At 42.0% G+C, this 19,702-nt stretch overlaps 1 protein-coding gene across 12 annotated transcripts in view; it reads left to right on the forward strand.

The window, feature by feature from the left end:
- MARK3 (microtubule affinity regulating kinase 3) overlaps positions 1-19,702 on the forward strand; it is a 114,680-nt gene that overhangs the window by 67,185 nt on the left and 27,793 nt on the right. For 10 of the 12 annotated variants that reach the window (XM_037984599.2, XM_073011341.1, XM_073011344.1 and 7 more), the window contains 7 exons: positions 4,889-4,945; positions 8,377-8,613; positions 8,791-8,910; positions 9,163-9,262; positions 9,883-9,995; positions 10,840-10,993; positions 17,460-17,677. In XM_037984599.2, coding sequence (XP_037840527.1) covers positions 4,889-4,945; positions 8,377-8,613; positions 8,791-8,910; positions 9,163-9,262; positions 9,883-9,995; positions 10,840-10,993; positions 17,460-17,677 — 999 coding nt within the window. The remainder of the gene's footprint in view (positions 1-4,888; positions 4,946-8,376; positions 8,614-8,790; positions 8,911-9,162; positions 9,263-9,882; positions 9,996-10,839; positions 10,994-17,459; positions 17,678-19,702) is intronic. The other 2 variants (XM_037984596.2, XM_037984598.2) reach the window with 1 other exon arrangement.

The following is a 19,702-nucleotide window of genomic DNA, read 5'->3' on the forward strand; positions in this document are numbered from 1 at the left end:
ATTAATGTGTCTTTACTTTGTTAATTTGATAATTTGTCTCACTTAAACCCTGAAGCAAACAAGCGTTTGCCTCCATAAATGCTTATACAGCCTGTTGGATGGCAGGGGTTGGCCATTCAATTCAACAAAAATTTATGAAGTGCTTTTCATACCTGAGGCACTGTGCTGGAGGCAGCCTTGGTTCTATTCCTAGCTTTGTAGTGGGAGCATTAGTCTTATACTTAACCTTGCCTTTTTCCAATTGAGCCTTAAAAATCTAGAGCCTTTCAAAAATGCCTATGATTACATTAATTAAAACCATTTCAGAGTTTTTAGCAAGCAGAGTGTCAGAACCCCAAAATTCATTATTAGCTTTGTCTAACATAAACCAAGACCAAGTGTAACTCAAACTGTTAATTGGTAACTTTACTTCTTGCTTTGTTTTTACTCTGCTTTTTAAAGAGACATGGGTTTTAATAAGCCGGTTTTAAGCATACAGGTTACTTAACTCTCCTGTCTTTATTAATAATAATTACTGTTACTGATTGACCATGCCACACACTGAGATAAGTACTTTACCAACATTAATGTAAATCTTACAACCGCCTTGTGTTATACCCCTTTGCTAAAAAAATAAGACAACTGAGACGTGGGAAGATTAAATGACTTGCCCAGAATTGCCTTTCTTCCCCCCCCCCCCCCCCCCACTTATTGTGGAGAACGGGGTCTCACTGTATTGCCCAGGCAGGTCCCAGAATTGCCTTTCAAGTAGGAGACCTGCCATAGACTCAGAGTCTCATGCCCTCTGACCCCAAAACTCAGATTTGCAGTCATTATATTGTGCTATTACCTAGACTGGGAATCAGCAAACTTCTGTAAAGGACCCGATAGTGAACATTTTAGGCTTTGTGGACCACACTGTCTCTGTCGCAACTATTTAACTCTCCTGTTGTAGCTTAGAAGTAGTCGTAGGCTGGGTGCTGCGGCTCGTGCCTGTAATCCCAGTACTTTGGGAGGCCGACGTGGATGGATCGCTTGAGGTTGGGACTTCAAGACCAGCCTGGTTAACATAGTGAAACCCTGTCTCTACAAAAACACAAACATTAGCCGGGCATGATGGCAGGAGCCTGTAATCCCAGCCACTGGGGAGGCTGAGGCAGGAGAATCACTTGAACCCGGGAGATCGAAGTGGTAGTGAGCCAAGATCACGCCATTGCACTTTAGCCTGGCTGACAGAGTGAGACTCCATCTCAAAAAAAAAAAAGTAGCAGCTGTAGACGATACCAAATGAATGAACGTGACTGTGTTCCAACAAAACTTTATTTACAAAAACAGGGATGGGCCGGATGTAACTAGAGGCCATAATTTGCCAACCCCTTATTTGTATGAAGGACAGGAGCAGTGCTTCACTGCTTTTAAATTACCTCTATATTCTCACAAGGTGTACATTGAAATGGAATTATAGCCTCTTTTCTCTCAGAACCTTTATATTTTGTTTTATTCATATACAAGGTTGTCAAGATGGACAGACTATTAAATAAAGTTCAAGTCTCCTTTGATTTGCTTAGTCTGATGTTTACATTTGTAAGTGATAGGACTTACTAAGTTTCTTATAAATGTTGCTTATATTTTGCTGTTGCTTAAATACTAATGGTACTTTGAATTCAAATGTACTAAAACCGAAGTAAAAATCACCTTTGGCTATCATTTAACTTCTCTGATCCTGTTTTTAAAGCTATAAAAAAAAAAAAAAAAAAAAAACTTGATGAATTCCATACTTCTTTGCAATTCTAATATCATTTGATTGTATGGTCTATGAAAGGAAATTCAGATTTTTATTAGAAAAAAGTCTGCTTGGCTCTTTCCATAACTGTACTCTTAATTTTTATAAATTGGTCACCTAAAAGGTAAAATGTTTTTGCTTCATACAACTTACATTCCTTCGTGCTTAGATGAATCTGACTTGCAAACATATATGTGAAGATCGCTTATTGACTATGAGGAAGGGACTGATGTCACCCAGCAAGAGCTTACTAACCTAAATCTTGAGGCAGTTACTCCAATTTTTATTGTAAATTCCCTGCAGAAATTCTGAAGTCTTTATTTGTGGAGCCTATTAGTTGGACTAGAAAAGATGTTTTGTATGTATGTGTTTTTATAGTTAGCAAATTGATTTAGAGTGCTTTAGAATTGACCCCTTCTTCCATGGTATTTGCCTAAGACAACTCCATTAGACTTGGAAGGATACGCATGATATTGGTGTTTCTACTTTTCTGTTTCAAATGCTGTGGTTTCTTTGTTTTTGTTTTTTGAGATGGAGTCTCCCTCTGTCACTAAGGCTGGAGTGCGGTGGCGTGATCTCAGCTCACTGCAACCTCCACCTCCCAGGTTGAAATGATTCTCCTGCCTCAGCCTTCCGAGTAGCTGGGATTACAAGTGTGCACCACCACGCCCAGCTCATTTTTTTTTTGGTAATTTTAGTAGAGACGGGATTTCACCACTGTTGGCCAGGCTGGTCTTGAACTCCTGATCTCAAGTATCTGACCTCCTCAGCCTCCCAAAACGCTGGGATTACAGACGTGAGCCATCGCGCTCAGCCTCAATTTCTGTGCTTTCTAGGAGTTTATAAGTCATCATTACTTTGACTAAGTAAAAAAAAGTTTTTCTATTTATGACAAAAAGGAAGGTATGCCACACACAAAGTACACTGTGTGTGATCCCTTTTCCATATTCATCACCAGATGGGTTTTCCCCTTCCTGCTTCCTCACCAAGCCCATCCTAGTTACTGCTTATGACGTTTTAATTTTTTGGTTGAGCTCTTGTTCTTTTCTGAGGAAAAAAAGTAGATTTCCAGCTCCATCTTTTTTACTTACCTCTTTCTTGGTGGGCTGGTGATACTGATTCTTTGATGCTCTTTTATGTATGATTGAAAGTGAATTAGGCTAACATTCATAGTTCAACCTAGATAACATCTATTAGCAATCACCATTTCTAGCTGCTGATAGAATGCAAAAAAAGCAGTAGGTTCAAGTTGAGTCTTTTCAGCTTATTGTGGCATCAGGTTAGCTTTGAGCTGTTTTGGAGCTAAAGAGAGAGAGAAATCCTTTGATCTCTTTGAGAAAGGGCAGGAAATCATCAAATCTGATTCAAAAGCAGAATTTGAAAATAAACTATAAGAGAAATCTCAATATGAGGAAAAACTAATATAAATTCTGAATGACAAAAGGGAAAAGATTAAATAAAATTTACCTGTATCCTAGGTGACAAAACTATTACTTTGTTTTGGGGAAACAAAGCTGTTTTACTTTTCCAGTTTTCATGCTGACAGAATAGAACAATAGTGATAAATACAAAGTAACAGATGCTTTAAAACCCGTGTTTGGGCATTGGAATTTTTGTACCTTTAGTTAATTATAAGTGGGTCTGATATTCTGAATGTTAATTTTAAATAATGAAAGTGCTGATTTTTGTCATCATCTCATCCTAACCCCAGTTTAACTTTTCCTTGCTGCTTATTCTGAACCAAAATATTGTACAGCCCTCTGAGATTTTATGTCCATGGGTGGGTCCATGGGGCTTACAGCTAAGTGTTGATGATGATTTGGAGGAACCAACAGTATTTTTATTATAACCTCAGTTTTGTGTATATGTAATCATATGTGTCTAAATATACATGCAGAATATCAAAGAAAAGACTAGATGCAAGTGCAACAAAATAACGAGAGATGTTACCTCTACTTAGTGGTAATGCAGGAATATATTTCTGTAGACTTTTCTGTATTTCCTGAAATTTCTACAATGAGCATATAAAGCTTTAATATTAGAAGACTTTTTTTAAGTGACCAGTAAGTGTGAAATTTCAGTAAAACAATTGTTTAATCATAGGCATGATTGCAAGTTGACTAAATAAAAGCATACTGTTTGCTGAAAGTGGGAGGAATCCTTAATAGTGCACGTGCACATAGTAGTTTTCATAGTTCACATACGTTACAACATTCATTCCTCCATTTTAATAAAGGAAGAGGAAACTGACCCTCAGAGAAGTTAACTAACTTTTGCTCTCCATAATCCACATTAGTTAATAGAAAGACTGTTGCAGGAAACAGGCTGAGAAGGGCACTTACAGAAGAGTAATCCTTTGATCTATTTGAGAAAGGATTAATCCAGGTATGGATTAACCTGGATTAACACCTGGGTATGGGCAACTCTCTAACGGCTGGTTTGAAGTTGACTCTAAGGATATAGAAAGGTTGCACCAGGCCAGGCACAGTGGCTCACGCCTGTAATCCCAGCACTTTGGGAGGCTGAGGCGGGCAGATCACCTGAGGTCAGGAGTTCGAGACCAGCCTGACCAACGTGGTGAAACCCCGTCTCTACTGAAAATACAAAATTAGCCGGGCATGGTGGTACACACTTGTAATCCCAGCTACTCAGGAGGCTGAGGCAGGAGAACTGCTTGAACCCAGGAGAGGGAGGTTGCAGTGAGCCAAGATCACGCCATTGCACTCCAGCCTGGGTGACAGAACAAGACTGTCAAAAAAAAAAAAAAAACCAGAGGTTGCACCAGAGCCGTCTGGTCCTAGGGGCAGCCAGGGTCCTCCAAATCCAGTCAGTTTGTTGGGTCCTGGCACTACACAGTAAATGGAATGTCAATGGATAGGGTCCAAAAAGAGACTTCAGTTAAAACAGTAGAAAACAGAACATCATCCTCACCTGTTTGTTTTTGCCCTCACCCCTGAATTTCTCCAGACTGGAAAGTTCAAGGCATAGGAAAATTGTTTTTAGAAATCCACATGGACATTCGAGTGCCTACTGAGTATTCTATATGTGTGAACATTAACAAAGTTATTTTCATCTTAATTACGAATCGGCACCAGTAATGACTGACTCTGTGTCTCTCCTATTCAGATTGTGTCTGCAGTTCAATACTGCCATCAGAAACGGATCGTACATCGAGACCTCAAGGTGAGTAGAAGTGCCTCACTCTCAGTGTATGCTCTGTCTGTATGTGTGCAGTTCTCTCAGTGGTCATTACACAAATGAGGTGTAGATTAGACTTACTAACATTTTTTAAAATCCCACAATAATTGAATCCTCTTAATCAAGTTATAGGAAAGAGCATTAAAAATAAAGAAAAATAAAGTTTATTGAAAGTATTTTACATTTCAGTTAAGGTGACTGGTGGTTGATCTCTGGAGGACAGTCATCACACAACCAAACAAATGGGGGCCTCCAGAAATGTATGGTCGCACCCACAGCATCCTCAGTGCGGCATTCATTTCTGCTGTTTTCATCAGCATTCTCTCCCGTTAACAGCAGTGCCCGTTTTAGACGTCTTTCAAGGTCCTCAGCCTCTGCCCTCACTCTGGCATAGGATGAGGTTTTGTATCACATAGAGAAAATAGAAAACACAAGGCAGAAACTCTCATTTTCTACCAGGCCCTCAAACCTACCTTCACCTACCCACATCCATCACTTCTTTCCATCCTGTTACAGGAGAGTGGGGTGCTTCTGCTCTGAGCTCTGGGTCCTGATTCCCTCTGGGGGCTGTGCTCTGTCTGATGCCTCTTTTCTCTCCATTTGTTTATTCACTCTCCCTCTCTACTTGCCTTTCACCAGCAGCTTTTACACATGCTCAAGTCTACTTTTTTTAAACTAAAAAGCCATCCCTGTTCCCCTTCCAGATGCACGTTTTTTCTCTCTTCCCCTTCATAGCCATATTTCTCTAAACATTTCCTAGATTCTGTGTCTTAACTTGGCACTCATCTTCGCTCTCCCCTCACGTAATTGTCATTGACTTGCTTGTTCTCTGCACCCACCCCTAGAGCATTCACATTCACTCTCTCAGCTCCAGTAGCCAACTGTATGCTGATGGTCCCAAATCCATTCCTGTGGCCAGAGCACTCTTCTGGGATCCAGGACCCAGCTGAGCAAAGCGTATCTTCATGTAAACATCCGTTGGGTGCAGCAGGTTCAAAGCCTATAAACATGAATGTTCACTTCTCATTCAGGTGACTAATGTCCCTCAGGTGCCTTACTCTCCTGTACTACCACTCAGTCACCAAGTGCTTTTGCTGCTGTGTTCCAAATATCTCTTAAGCTCACTCTTTTATGCCCCTGTTACACTATCCAAGGCCAGACCATCATTATCTCATAGTTGATTTCGACACTACTTTCTTACCTGTTCTTCTCTGCTTCTAGTGCCTCTTCTTCCCATGTATTTTTTCTACACTGCACACAGAATGGTCTTTTAAGGAAACACAAATAAGATGGTCATTTCTCTGCTTGAACAACTCTTCAGTGGCTTCCCATTGCTCTTATAATGAAAACTCAAACTTCTCAAGTACAGTCCTTTGTGATCAAGCCCTGACCATCTCCCCAGCCCCCTCTACACATCTCTATGCCACATACTGTCTTTCAGTTTCTTGTGTGAAACATGCTCTGTCTCACATGGGTTCTCACACTCTTTATTCTGCCTGAAATACCCCTCATCAACATATCCATTGTGATCACATGCACCTTCTGGTGCTTTGATTTCACGTCGGCTGGGAAGCCGTCCACGCCTTTCAGTGCCAACCCACAACTCCCTGTGCCTCTTCAGTTATGGCATTTGTGTCTCAGGACAGCTGCTTATCATTCTGCCTCTTCTAAACTGTGAGCTGTTGAGGGTAGGGCTTTATCTGTCTTGTTCATCATTATCCATCCAGACATTCATATAGCATCTGCTGTGGAGTAACCACATAGAAAATAGGAAATGTTTGTTAAAATAAAGTGACTAGGCCGGGCGTGGTGGCTCAAGCCTGTAATCCCAGCACTTTGGGAGGCTGAGGCGGGCGGATCACGAGGTCGGGAGATTGAGACCATCCTGGCTAACACGGTGAAACGCCGTCTCTACTAAAAATACAAAAAGAAATTAGTCGGGCATGGTGGCGGGCGCCTGTAGTCCCAGCTACTTGGGAGGCTGAGGCAGGAGAATGGCGTGAACCCGGGAAGCCGAGCTTGCAGTGAGCCGAGATCGTGCCACTGCATTCCAGCCTGGGCGACAGAGCGAGACTCCGTCTCAAAAAAAAAAATAAAGTGACTGTGATTTGTCTCTCTGTCTCTTTTTTTTTTTTTTTTTTTTTTTTTTTGAGGCGGAGTCTCGCTCTGTCGCCCTGGCTGAAGTGCAGTGGTGCAATCTCAGCTCACTGCAACCTCCACCTCCCACGTTCAAGTGATTCTCCTGCCTCAACCTCTCAAGTAGCTGGGATTACAGGTGCCCACCACCACACCTGGCTAATTTTTTGTATTTTTGGTAGAGATGAGGCTTCACCATGTTGGCCAGACTGGTCTCGAACTCCTGACCTCAGGTGATCCACCCGCCTCAGCTTCCAGAAGTGCTATGATTACAGGCGTGAGCCACCGCACTCAGCCGTGATTTGATTCTTGAATGAGGTTTGGGATTCTCCCCTCCTCCTCATTAACAGCCATTTTATAGCTATTTAGCAGCTTTTATGAAATGCCCCTTTTTTTAAAAAGTTATGTATTTTTTGAGACAGGGTTTTACTTTGTCACCCAGGCTGGAGTGCAGTGGCACAATCATAGCTCATTGCAGCCTCAAACTCCCAGGCTTAAGAGATCCTCCCACATAAGCCTTCCAGGTAGCTGGGATTACAGACGTGTGCCACCATACCCAGCTAATTTTATTTTATTTTTTTTGTAGAGAAGGGGTCTCACTATATTGCCCAAGGTGGTCTCGAACTCCTGGGCCCAAGTGAGCCACTGTACCTGGCCCTACCCCTACCCCTGCCCCATATTATTCTTGTTTTTTGTTTTTGAGATGGAGTATCACTCTGTCGCCCAGGCTGGAGTGCAGTGGCACGATCTCAGCTCACTGCAACCTCCCCCTCCCAGGTTCAAGCAGTTCTCCTGCCTCAGCCTCCTGAGTAGCTGGGATTACAGGTGTGTACCACCATGCCCAGCTGATTTGTGTATTTTTAGTAAAGACAGGGTTTCACCATGTTGACTAGGCTGGTCTCGAACTCCTGGCCTCAGATGATTCGGCCACCTCGGCCTCCCAAAGTGCTGGGATTATAGGTATGAGCCACCGTGCCCGGCCCCCATATTATTATTATTATTATTAATTGAAAAAAAATTGTCAAGATTTTTCTTGATCTTGGGACATTGATATTTAAATTAGTGCTAGAATTAATCTATACTTCATGTTTATTATTGTTAGTTATAAAATAAGGAGCTCTAACTTGTCTCCTGTTTTTGTCTGTAGAAAGAATGTTTTCACATTAATTAGGAGGTAACTTTATATCATTACAGAAAACTTTTCTGAAATGCCTAATCCTGTCATAATTCTAATTCTATTTTGGTTAAATTTCATTTTTGTCTTCATGTTTTCCCTCTAGGCTGAAAATCTATTGTTAGATGCCGATATGAACATTAAAATAGCAGATTTCGGTTTTAGCAATGAATTTACCGTTGGCAGTAAACTTGACACGTTTTGTGGCAGTCCTCCATACGCAGCACCTGAGCTCTTCCAGGGCAAGAAATACGACGGGCCAGAAGTGGATGTATGGAGTCTGGGGGTCATTTTATACACACTAGTCAGTGGCTCACTTCCCTTTGATGGGCAAAACCTAAAGGTATAAGAAGCTGCACCATGTACTTCACTAAACTACAAGAAGTTTCCAAATATTGTATGGCTTAATGTTTTTAACATTGTATCAGTGGAGGGGTTTCAGGGGGTTTTTTGTCGTGCTTTGTTAACTAAACCTAAAAGGTTGACTGACTTGTTTTCTTTCCTCTCTACCTCCCCAAAGGAACTGAGAGAGAGAGTATTAAGAGGGAAATACAGAATTCCCTTCTACATGTCTACAGACTGTGAAAACCTTCTCAAACGTTTCCTGGTGCTAAATCCAATTAAACGCGGCACTCTAGAGGTAATCATGTCGGTGGAAACAAGCAACAACTTTGGAGAGTCTTTAGAGTGGCCTTAGGTCTTGGCTTGATTTGTATGCCCCACTGGATACATCCTGCGGCTTCTTAAGGAAGAATTAAAACATTAAAAAAAATATTTTTGAGTTTATGTTTTGAACGATAGTCAATGAAATGTTGAAAATAAATTTTTGTAAATATTATGGTTATCAGAATATTTCATTTTACTCTGCTAATGAACAGTTTACCTTTTTTAGCAAATCATGAAGGACAGGTGGATCAATGCAGGGCATGAAGAAGATGAACTGAAACCATTCGTTGAACCAGAGCTAGACATCTCAGACCAAAAAAGAATAGGTAATGACTCCATGCCTGCATGTTCATGTGTAGTTGTCTAAGTAACACATTTCTGTTTTGACTCATGTCTGTGCCTAAAATGTGAATAATGGAAAGTTAAGCACAAGTTATATGAACAGTTTATCTGTTCTGTCATATTTAGGAACGTAACTACCTGTAGTTTCCAGTAACTCTGAAACAAGTGCCCATTTATGTTAGAAAATGTATGTAATATGTCATCTTTTAGGTCAAATGAAAATTACTTTACCCTATAAAAGAATGATTTCTGGCTGGGCACAGTGGCTCATGCCTGTAATCCCAGCACTTTGGGAGGCCGATGTGGGCAGATCACCTGAGGTCAGGAGGTCGAGACTAGCCTGACCAACATGCAGAAACCCTGTCTCTACTAAAAATACAATATTAGCCAAGTGTGGTGGCGCATGCCTGTAATCCCAGCTACTTGGGAGGCTGAGGCAGGAGAATTGCTTGAATCTGGGAGGTGGAGGTTGCTGTGAGCCGAGATCACGCCATTGCACTCCATCCTGGGCAACAAGAGCAAAACTCTGTCTCAAAAAAAAAAAAAAAAAGGATGATTTCTTACCCAAACAAAACACATAAACTGTATTATGCCTTTCTTTTAGATATTATGGTGGGAATGGGATATTCACAAGAAGAAATTCAAGAATCTCTTAGTAAAATGAAATATGATGAAATCACAGCTACATATTTGTTACTGGGGAGAAAATCTTCAGAGGTAAGAGTAATCAGAGAAAGAGCTGAAATACCCTTTATGTAATTATTAGTTTATATAAACTGTTTTCTTAGTTTTTATCTTTTGAATATTTGTAACATTTGATACATCATTTTTTAGATTTACCTGCAAATAGCAAATCTAAATCCTATGACTATTATAAGCTATTTTAATTTAACCCTTAATGGTGAATATTGACCAGGTGTGGTGGCTCACACCTGTAATCCCAGCACTTTGGGAGACCAAGGTGGACAGATCACTTGAGACCAGGAGTTTGAGACCAGACTGGCCAACATAGGGAAACTCTGTCTCTGCTAAAACAAACAAACAAACAAGCAGAAAATTAGCCGGGCGTGTTGGCGCGTACCTGTAATCCCAGCTACTTGGGAGGCTGGGGCAAGAGAACCACTTGACCCTGAGAGGCAGAGGTTGCGGTGAGCCAAGATCACACCACTGCACTACAGCCTGGGTGACCAAGAGTGAGACTATGTCTCAAAAAAAAAAAGAAAAGGTGGATATTATCATAAACCTGGTCTTTCATAAATTAACCTATAGTCATTAATAGCTTAGAAATGACGTAAAGCATCAGATGAAGTAAATAGAGCATTTAAAGTTAAATTTGAGAAAGCCTGGGAAGAAAATCACACATACATTACCTTTAATGTCTTTCCAGCAGTCAGAAAACTACTTTTACTTGAGTTTAGGGTTGTCATTTTTGTACGTTGTGATTCCTCCTCTCTCTGAATGAACGGTTTATGAGACGTCTGTGTTAATGAAAAGTTTAACTTCCTAATAAACCATTTGGGTTCGTGTTGTGGTTTGCTCTGTTTTTCTCATTTTCTCTTAGCTGGATGCTAGTGATTCCAGTTCTAGCAGCAATCTTTCACTTGCTAAGGTTAGGCCAAGCAGTGATCTCAACAACAGTACTGGCCAATCTCCTCACCACAAAGTGCAGAGAAGTGTTTCTTCAAGCCAGAAGCAAAGACGCTACAGTGACCATGGTAAGTTTTGGAGTATCCCAGTGCCTTCTCTTAGAGTCCAGGCAAGAGGTCTCCTAGCACTGGGAAGCATTCTCTTGCTCAGAGCTTGGCTTTGATGTCTTTTCTTGGCATTTATTTATTTATTTATTTATTTATTTATTTATTTCCTTCCTTCCTTCCTTCCCTCCCTTTTTTCTTTTCTTTTTTCTTTTATTTCTTTTTTTTTTTTTTTCTTTGAGACAGAGTCTCGCTCTGTTGCCCAGGCTGGAGTGCAGTGGCACAATTTTGGCTCACTGCAGCCTCCACCTCCCAAGTTCAAGCAATTCTCCTGCCTCAGCCTCCCGAGTAGCTGGGACTACAGGCATGTACCACCATGCCTGGCTAAGTTTCGTATTTTTAGTAGAGACGGGGTTTCACCGCATTTGGCCAAGCTGGTCTTCAGCTCCTGGCCTCAAGGAGGCCCGCCTCGGCCTCCCAAAGTGCTGGGATTACAGGCATGAGCCACCATGCCTGGCCAGCATTTTTTCTTAGTGTTCCTGCAGGTGCTTCCGTGATTACATATTACTTCAAGGCTCTGTTCTTCTTTGTACATTCAGTAGATTTTTGCTGGATAAAGCTTAGTTGAGTGGAAACCTTTCCACTTGCCATTCTAGAACCTCTGCTTTAATCTGTAGTTTTTCTTTTTTCTTTCTTTCTTTCTTTTTTTTTTTTTTTTAATGGAGATGGGGGTCTCACTGTGTTGCCCAAACTGGTCTCACACTCCCAAGTTCAAGTGATTCTCTCACCTCAGCCTCCTAAAGTGCTAGGATTACAGGCATGAGCCACCATGCCCAGCGCTTACTCTATAGTTCTATTTACTCTCTTCACCTCTGCATTGGATTTACTTTGTAGAGTAGCACTGTCCAGTAGAACTTTCTGTGATCATTACAGTTTCGTTTATCTGTGCTGTCCAGTTCAGTAGCTACTGGACACTTGTGGCTATCAAGTACTTGAACTGAGGGAATTATTTTTACCCTTTTTATTTTTATTTTTTTAAATTTTTATTTATTTATTTATTTTTGAGATGGAATCTGGCTCTGTCGCCCAGGCTGGAGTGCAGTGGCGTGATCTTGGCTCACTGCAACCTCCATCTCCCAGGTTCCAGCGATTCTCCTGCTCAGCCTCCTGAGTAGCTGGGATTACAGGTGTGCACAACCATGCCTGGCTAATTTTTGTATTTTTTAATAGAGACAGGGTTTCACCATATTGGCCAGGCTGGTCTTGAACTTGTGAGCTCAAGCAGTCCGCTCACCTTGGCCTCCCAAAGTGCTGGGATTACAGGCACACACCACCACACCTGGCCAATTTTTGTATTTTTAATAGAGACGGGATTTCACCATGTTGGCCAGGCTGGTCTAGAACTCCTGACCTCAGATGATCCACCCACCTTGGCCTCCCAAAGTGCTGGGATTACAGGTTTGAGCCTGTAATTGGCCTGGCTGGCCGATTTTTACCCTTTTAAAATTTTACTGGCCGGACGCGGTGGCTCACGCCTGTAATTCCAGCACCTTGGGAGGCCGAGGCGTATGGATCATGAGGTCAGGAGTTGAAGACCAGCCTGACCGACATGGTGAAACCCCATCTCTACTAAAAATAAAAAAATTAGCTGGGCATAGTGGCATGTGCCTGTAATCCCAGCTACTCCGGAGGCTGAAGTGGGAGAATCGCTTGAACCCGGGAGGCGGAAGTTGCAATGAGCCAAGATCGTGCCACTGCACTCCATCCAGCCTGGTGACAGAGTGAGACTCCATCTCAAAAAAAATAATAATAATGATAATAATTTTTTTTTTACTTAAATGTAGTGTGTATATATATATATATAGCCAGTTGTGGCCAGTAACTATCATAATGGACAGGGCAGCCCTGGAGAATATATGGAACCTCAGTTTTGCCTTAATTGGTTTAAATGTTTTACTGTGTCATTCTCATCCATACTCTTGCTGTTAGTGTGGTTAAGCCACCCTCCCTTTTAAACTTCACCTAGAAGCCAGTCCTTTATGAGACATAAGACCCCCAAAGGATAGGCTTACCAGGCTCTACGGTTGCTCTGCCTTCAAGGCAGCCTGTGTGTCAGTGTCCTGAGGCCAGCATGTGTGTTTACTCGCCCGTAACTATAAATGTTAACATTGCAGATATTTCCTTTAATTCTACTATTCCAGGATGCAGGAACCAAATCTATTTCTTTTTTTTTAAGACGGAGTTTCACTCCTGTCGCCCAGGCTGGAGTGCAATGGCGCAACCTGGGCTCACTGCAACCTCCGCCTCTCCTGGTTTCAAGCAATTCTCCTGCCTCAGCCTCCCGAGCAGCTGGGACTACAGGCCTGCACCACAATGCCCGGCTAATTTTTTAATTTTTAGTAGGGATGGAATTTCTCCACCTTTGGCCGGGCTGGTCCCGAACTCCTGAACTTAGGTAATCCATCCGCCTTGGCCTCCCAAAGTGCTGGAATTACAGGCATGAGCCACTGCGCTCGGCCTCATTTTATTTCTCTTCTCTGGACATTTTCCATCTTAATACTTTCATCTTGAGATTTGACACTTAGGACTGCACAGAGCATTGTAGGTGTGGACAGTCTTTGATTTTGTACTAAAAATGATGACTCTTGGCTTGATTTCCATTTCTCTTCCTTCCGTTGCCTGCCTTTCTACATGGTTTAGACTGAAGCAACAGTGTACTAATATCACTAGTAAACCATCTACAGTGCCTGCTATTCTAGGGTATAACTGAGAGCTCAGAACTCATTCTGATATCAGGATTTATGCTCCTAGCGTTTGTAGGTGATGTGTTGATCTAGGTGTGCCTTTTTTGTGTTCATGTTAGTCACTAACGAGGGTTTCTAGTGCCTATGGACCACAGGGCAATTAAATGCCCTGAAACCATCTGGTTTAAATTGTCCCGAAATCCTAGAAGAAACCTGACAACAGGATTTTCACATTTCTCTAAGGAATATGTTAGTAAGTTAGTTCTTCCTTAAGCACATAGATTCTATCCGGGTTATTAGTGCCTTTTTTTCCCCCAGCTCAATTTTAGAGATAAAAAGAGCTTTAGACATGGTATTGTACACTCATCAAACCTCTTGTTTTATCTCTAAAGAAATAGACCAAGAGAGATTACTAAGTCTCCCAAGGTTACATAGTAAATGAGAAACACCTGGGGCAGAGCTCAAGCCTCCTGGTCCCAGCCCTTTGGTTTTCTCCACTGAAACACCTCATTGGAGTAGCTTTTTCATAATCCTCATCTTTCTTGGAATTTCTGAAGGCAGGCAAGCCTGTATAGCCAGGCCAACTTTCACCTCATCCTGCCTCATCTCACCTCTCTCTTCCTTTGTCCCTGCCTATGGATGTTGACCTCTGCATGGGTGCCTGCTTCTTCTCTAAATCCACAATGTAATTTGTAGCTGTCCTTCCTAATTTGAGACCCACGTGTGAACACCCCATATGTGTGTATACACTTTTTCTGTGAATGGTGATCTTCATCTGACTTTCAAGGGGTTCTTTAGCTTGTTTTTTAAAAAATGGAAAAAAAAAAAATCACTGTTTACCAATCAATGAGTGGTGTTGGGGCAATTTGGTAGTTCTCAAAAAAAATTAATTTGGATCAGTTTCTCACATCTTATACAAGGATGAATTCCAATTGGAGTTAAGATACAAATATAAAAAATAAAACTCTAGAAATATTGAAAGAAAACATGGGATTGTTTGCTTTATAACTTGGACTGGTGAAGGTGTTTTTGTCACCCCAAACACCAGACCCATGAATTAAAAGACTTACAAATTTGATTACATAAAAATGAAATTTCTGGCCGGTTGCGGTGGCTCACGCCTATAATCCCAGCACTTTGGGAGGCCGAGGTAGGTGGATCACAAGGTCAGGAGATCAAGAACATCCTGACTAACGTGGTGAAACCCTGTCTCTACTAAAAATACAAAAACAAAATTAGCCGGGCTTGGGGGAGGGTGCCTGTAGTCCCAGCTACTCGGGAGGCTGAGGCAGGAGAATGGCGTGAACCCGGGAGATGGAGCTTGTAGTGAGCCAAGATCGTGCCACTGCACTCCAGCCTGGGCAACAGAGCGAGACTCCATCTCAAAAAAAAAAAAAGGAAAAAGAAATTTCTGTGTGACACATCCATACTGTGGACTACTACTCACAATAAAAAGGAACAGGCCTGGTGTGGTGGCTCACGCCTGTAATCCTAGCACTTTGAGAGGCTGAGGCAGGTGGATCATGAGGTCAAGAGATTGAGACCATCCTGGCCAACATGGTGAAACCCTGTCTCTACTAAAAATACAAAAAATTAGCTGGGCGTGGTGGCGGGCGCCTGTAGTCCCAGCTACTCGGGAGGCTGAGGCAAGAGAATCGCTTAAACCTGGGAGGTGGAGGTTATAGTGAGCCGAGATTGCGCCACTGCACTCCACAGCCACAGACCAAGACTCCGTCTGGGGGGAAAAAAAAAGGAACAAACTATGATGTACACAACTCGGATCTCAAGGGAATTATATTGGGTGAAAGTACACAAAAGGTCACATTCCGTGGATGCCCATTCACGTAACATTCTTGAAATGACAGAATTCTATAGATGACGAGCAGGTTAGTGGTTGCAGGGGTTTAGCAAAAGGGAGTTAAAATAAGAGGGAAGTGGCTGTGGCTATGAAAGGGTAGTCGATAGGGTCTTTGAGATGGAAATATTCTGTATCTTGACTGGTGGGGACCACATGAATCTGAACATGTAATGAAAGGGTATAGAATGAAATACACAGACTTACAAATTAGTACAAGTGAAACTGGGGAAATCTGAACGAGGTCAGTGGATTAGATCAATGTCTGTTTCTCTTCAGAATCTCAAATCTTAAAAGGTTTTATATTTTCTAAAAACAAATAAAAGTTTGAAAGTAAATCAGTAGTAACCTGAAAGTTCACAATGTCAGTAGACCTCTCATGGTATTGGGAAGAAAGATACGCATTGAGGCTAATATCACCCTGTACTTGGTTAAGTTTTTGTTTTATATGTTAAAATTACTAAACCAAAAGCTTAGTTGTTGTTCTCCCATAAATAAACCAAAAACTTAGTTGTTCTCCCATAAATAAAATTAAGCCCTTATTTACTTTTAATTCAGTTCCAGATAGGTTTGCTATTTAGATTTTTGTCCAAGAACTAGCTCCTCCCCACTCCCGTTTTTTTGTTTGTTTTTTAAATTTATTTATTGAGACAGTTTCTCACTCTCACCCAAGCCACATGCAGCCTCAAACTCTTGAGCTCAAGCTATCCTCCTACCTCAGTCTCCCAAAGTGTTGGAATTACAAGCGTGAGCTACCACGCACCTCCCACCTTTAATATATTTAAAATATAAATTCTCTTCTGCCTTAGAAAAAACAGGGCTGGTGCGGTGGCTCACTCCTGTAATCCTAGCACTTTGGGAGGCCAAGGTGGGCGGATCACGAGGTCAGGAGATCGAGACCATCCTGGCTAACACTGTGAAACCCCGTCTCTATTAAAAAAAAAAAAAAATTCAAAAAAAAAGTTAGCCAGCACGTGCCTGTAGTTTCCCCTACTCCGGAGGCTGAGGCTGGAGAATCTCTTGAACCTGGCAGGCAGTGGTTGCAGTGAGCCGCAATCGAGCCACTGCACTCCTGCCTGGGTGAGAGAGCTAGACTCGGTCTCAAAAAAGAAAAAAAAGAAAAAAACGAGCATTTGATGCTGTCCTTTAAGATCACCACTGGATTATCATATCTGAGGCATACACTAATTATCATGTTCACTTCCAAAATTCTTTGCACTCTGAATCTCCTGTGCTGCTGTTGGAGTCTCTGTATGGTTTACTGCAGGACATCAGTCTGTCATCCACATGTCCCTAGGCACATATCCCTGGACACACTCCTCCTGCAGTGGCAGGAATGACTAGTGACCTCCACCGACTTCCTCCCTGTCACTTGCATGATTCCTCTGCTGCTACACCTTCCCCTGTCTCCTCAAACTCCTGTTTATCTAGAAGATTATGAGCACTTTTAAAAAGATCTAAGATAACACTTCAAAAGAAGTAGCCCATAAAATCGATACTTTTCTCTTCCAAAAGGTGATGGCATCTCTCCTACAAAAAGAGGATGTAATTCACTCAGATGTGCAAGATGAACTGGTTGATTCTGCTTGTTATTTGTGCATCTAATTAGTTTGAATCTATACAGTACCACCACCTTAAGGTGTTTCCAAAGGACAACTCTAAACACTATTTTTTAAGTAGAAAGTTTGGGGTATTAAGTGAAATTTCAATATTGAATTCATTGCATAAGGCAAACATTAGATATAAGTGGGAAACATCTTAGAGGATTTTACTGTTTTACATTTTTTTAGGTGAATAGCAACCTTAGATCATCTTAGAAAATACAGTTACTGTCACAAAATAAAACTTGAAACTATATTCAGTCATTTAAAAAGTGAACTCTTTATTTTAGCTGGACCAGCTATTCCTTCTGTTGTGGCGTATCCGAAAAGGAGTCAGACCAGCACCGCAGATAGTGACCTCAAAGAAGATGGAATTTCCTCCCGGAAGTCAAGTGGCAGTGCTGTTGGAGGAAAGGGAATTGCTCCAGCCAGTCCCATGCTTGGGAATGCGAGTAATCCCAATAAGGCGGATATTCCTGAACGCAAGAAAAGCTCCACTGTCCCTAGTGTAAGTGTTGTTGAACTGTAGAGTGGTCTTAGGGTGGTAGGGTTGGAACTGGCTGGACACCAGGTGTTCATTTTACTCCTGTGGTCTCCCGTGCCTGGAAGCTTTCTCCACTAGACAACCATGCCCAATCTTAACCTATAGAAATCCTACCTGCTGCATTGTAGGTATTTATTGTTGACACTCTTTTAGTTCATTCCTGCTGCTGTAACAAAATACCTGATACTGGCTAATTTATAAAGAAAAGACTTGATTTCCTACAATTCTGGAGGCTGAGAAGTCCAAGATGAAGGCACCAACAAGTTCCGTGTCTGGCAAGGGCTCTGTTCTCTGCTTCCAAGATGGTGCCTTGGTGCTGGCATCCTCCAGAGGAGACGAATGCTGTGTTCTCATGTGGCTGAAGGGACAGAAGGGGTGAACTCACCCCCTCAAGCCCTTTTATAAGACACTAATCCGGCTGGGAGCGGTGGCTCACGTCTGTAATCCCAGCACTTTGGGAGGCCGAGGTGGGTGGAGTTCAAGAGATCAGGAGTTCAAGACCAGCCTGGCCAAGATGGTGATACCCCATCTCTACTAAAAATACAAAAATTAACCGGGCATGGTGGCGGATGCCTGTAATCCCAGCTACTCAGGAGGCTGAGGCAGAGAATTGCTTGAACTCGGGAGTCAGAGGTTACAGTGAGCCAAGATCGCACCACTGCACTCTAGCCTGACGACAGAGCAAGACTCCTTCTCAAAAAAAAAAAAAAAAAAAAGACACTAATCCATTCATGAAGGCAGAGCCCTCATGGCCTAAACACCTAAAAGACTCACCTCCAAATACTGTTTTCTCCTGTGGGAGATAAAGCTTCAACATGAATTTTGGAGGGGACGCATCCAAAGCATAGCACACCCACCATAGACACTAGATGGTGATAGGTCCTTTATTTCAAGGGCTGGTTCCAGTTATTTCACAGACACCTGCTGAACCTTAGGTTGTCAGGTGCTGAGACATGGAAAGACCTCAGTCTAACAGGAAGTGAATGAAAACAATGGCAGTGCTGACAGAAGCCTACTGTGCATACACGGGGAGGTCTGACTGCCAATGCCCCAAAGATGTGGTGTTCACACTGAGTCTTAAAAAGGTTCTAATGATGATGAGTGTTGGCTGAGTTCCTGCCGTGTGCCAAGGACCATGCTAAGTGCTTTTTCATGGATTAGCTACATTTTAAGGTGAAAAAGAGTTGGGTAATTGCCTAAAATTACACTGCCAACCTGAATCCAGCTCTTAATCCCTACCTGTAACAAAATCTCCCCAGTAAATAGATAATATTTACTACATTAAATTGCATCCATTCAGCTTCAGAAACTGTTTTCTGTGTATTGAGGTGTGTTCTATCTAACCTGTTAAATAATTTGCAGAGCAGTCAACAATCTTAAGACTATTCTATAAGCACATTTTTCCCTACAGAATTAACAATGATGCAGCCCTGCCTCTAACTCCAGAAAAACGCTGGACTGAGGAGACTATGGAGAAGCCCTGTTCCTCTCTTTGAAAGCCCTTCATTGTTCCATTCTGAACTGGGTGCATACAGGACCCCAAGGGGCTTTGCGTGCTTCATCCTCTGACCTTATGCTTAGTCGGAGTAAACCCTGTGTGAAAAGTTTATTTTGGCTTCCAAATGCCATAAAATAGGATTGTTGTTTCCATACTCCTGCAGTTACAATTCAGTCTCCAGTGTTCATTGACAATTACCAGAGAAGATGAGGGCATTGTTCCCTGCCTTCATGACCTCCCTTCCCCTTTGCTCTTGTCTGCACGCTGCCCCTCTGCAAGTCAATCATGAGTATTATCAGTCCACCCACACTAAATTACTTACAAAGGAAAAAGGTAGTTAGCAACATTATTTTCTCCCATGAATCTTCGGGATTCCTCTCTACATGGTCTGCTCATGCTGTAGTAAAAGTGACTGCTTTATCTTTGTTTAAAAATTATCTGATAAAATTCCATAGCTATGACTGGGCACAGTGGCTGTAATCCTTGCACTT

Source organism: Chlorocebus sabaeus, chromosome 24, assembly GCF_047675955.1.
Source record: "Chlorocebus sabaeus isolate Y175 chromosome 24, mChlSab1.0.hap1, whole genome shotgun sequence".
Lineage (NCBI taxonomy): Eukaryota > Metazoa > Chordata > Mammalia > Primates > Cercopithecidae > Chlorocebus > Chlorocebus sabaeus.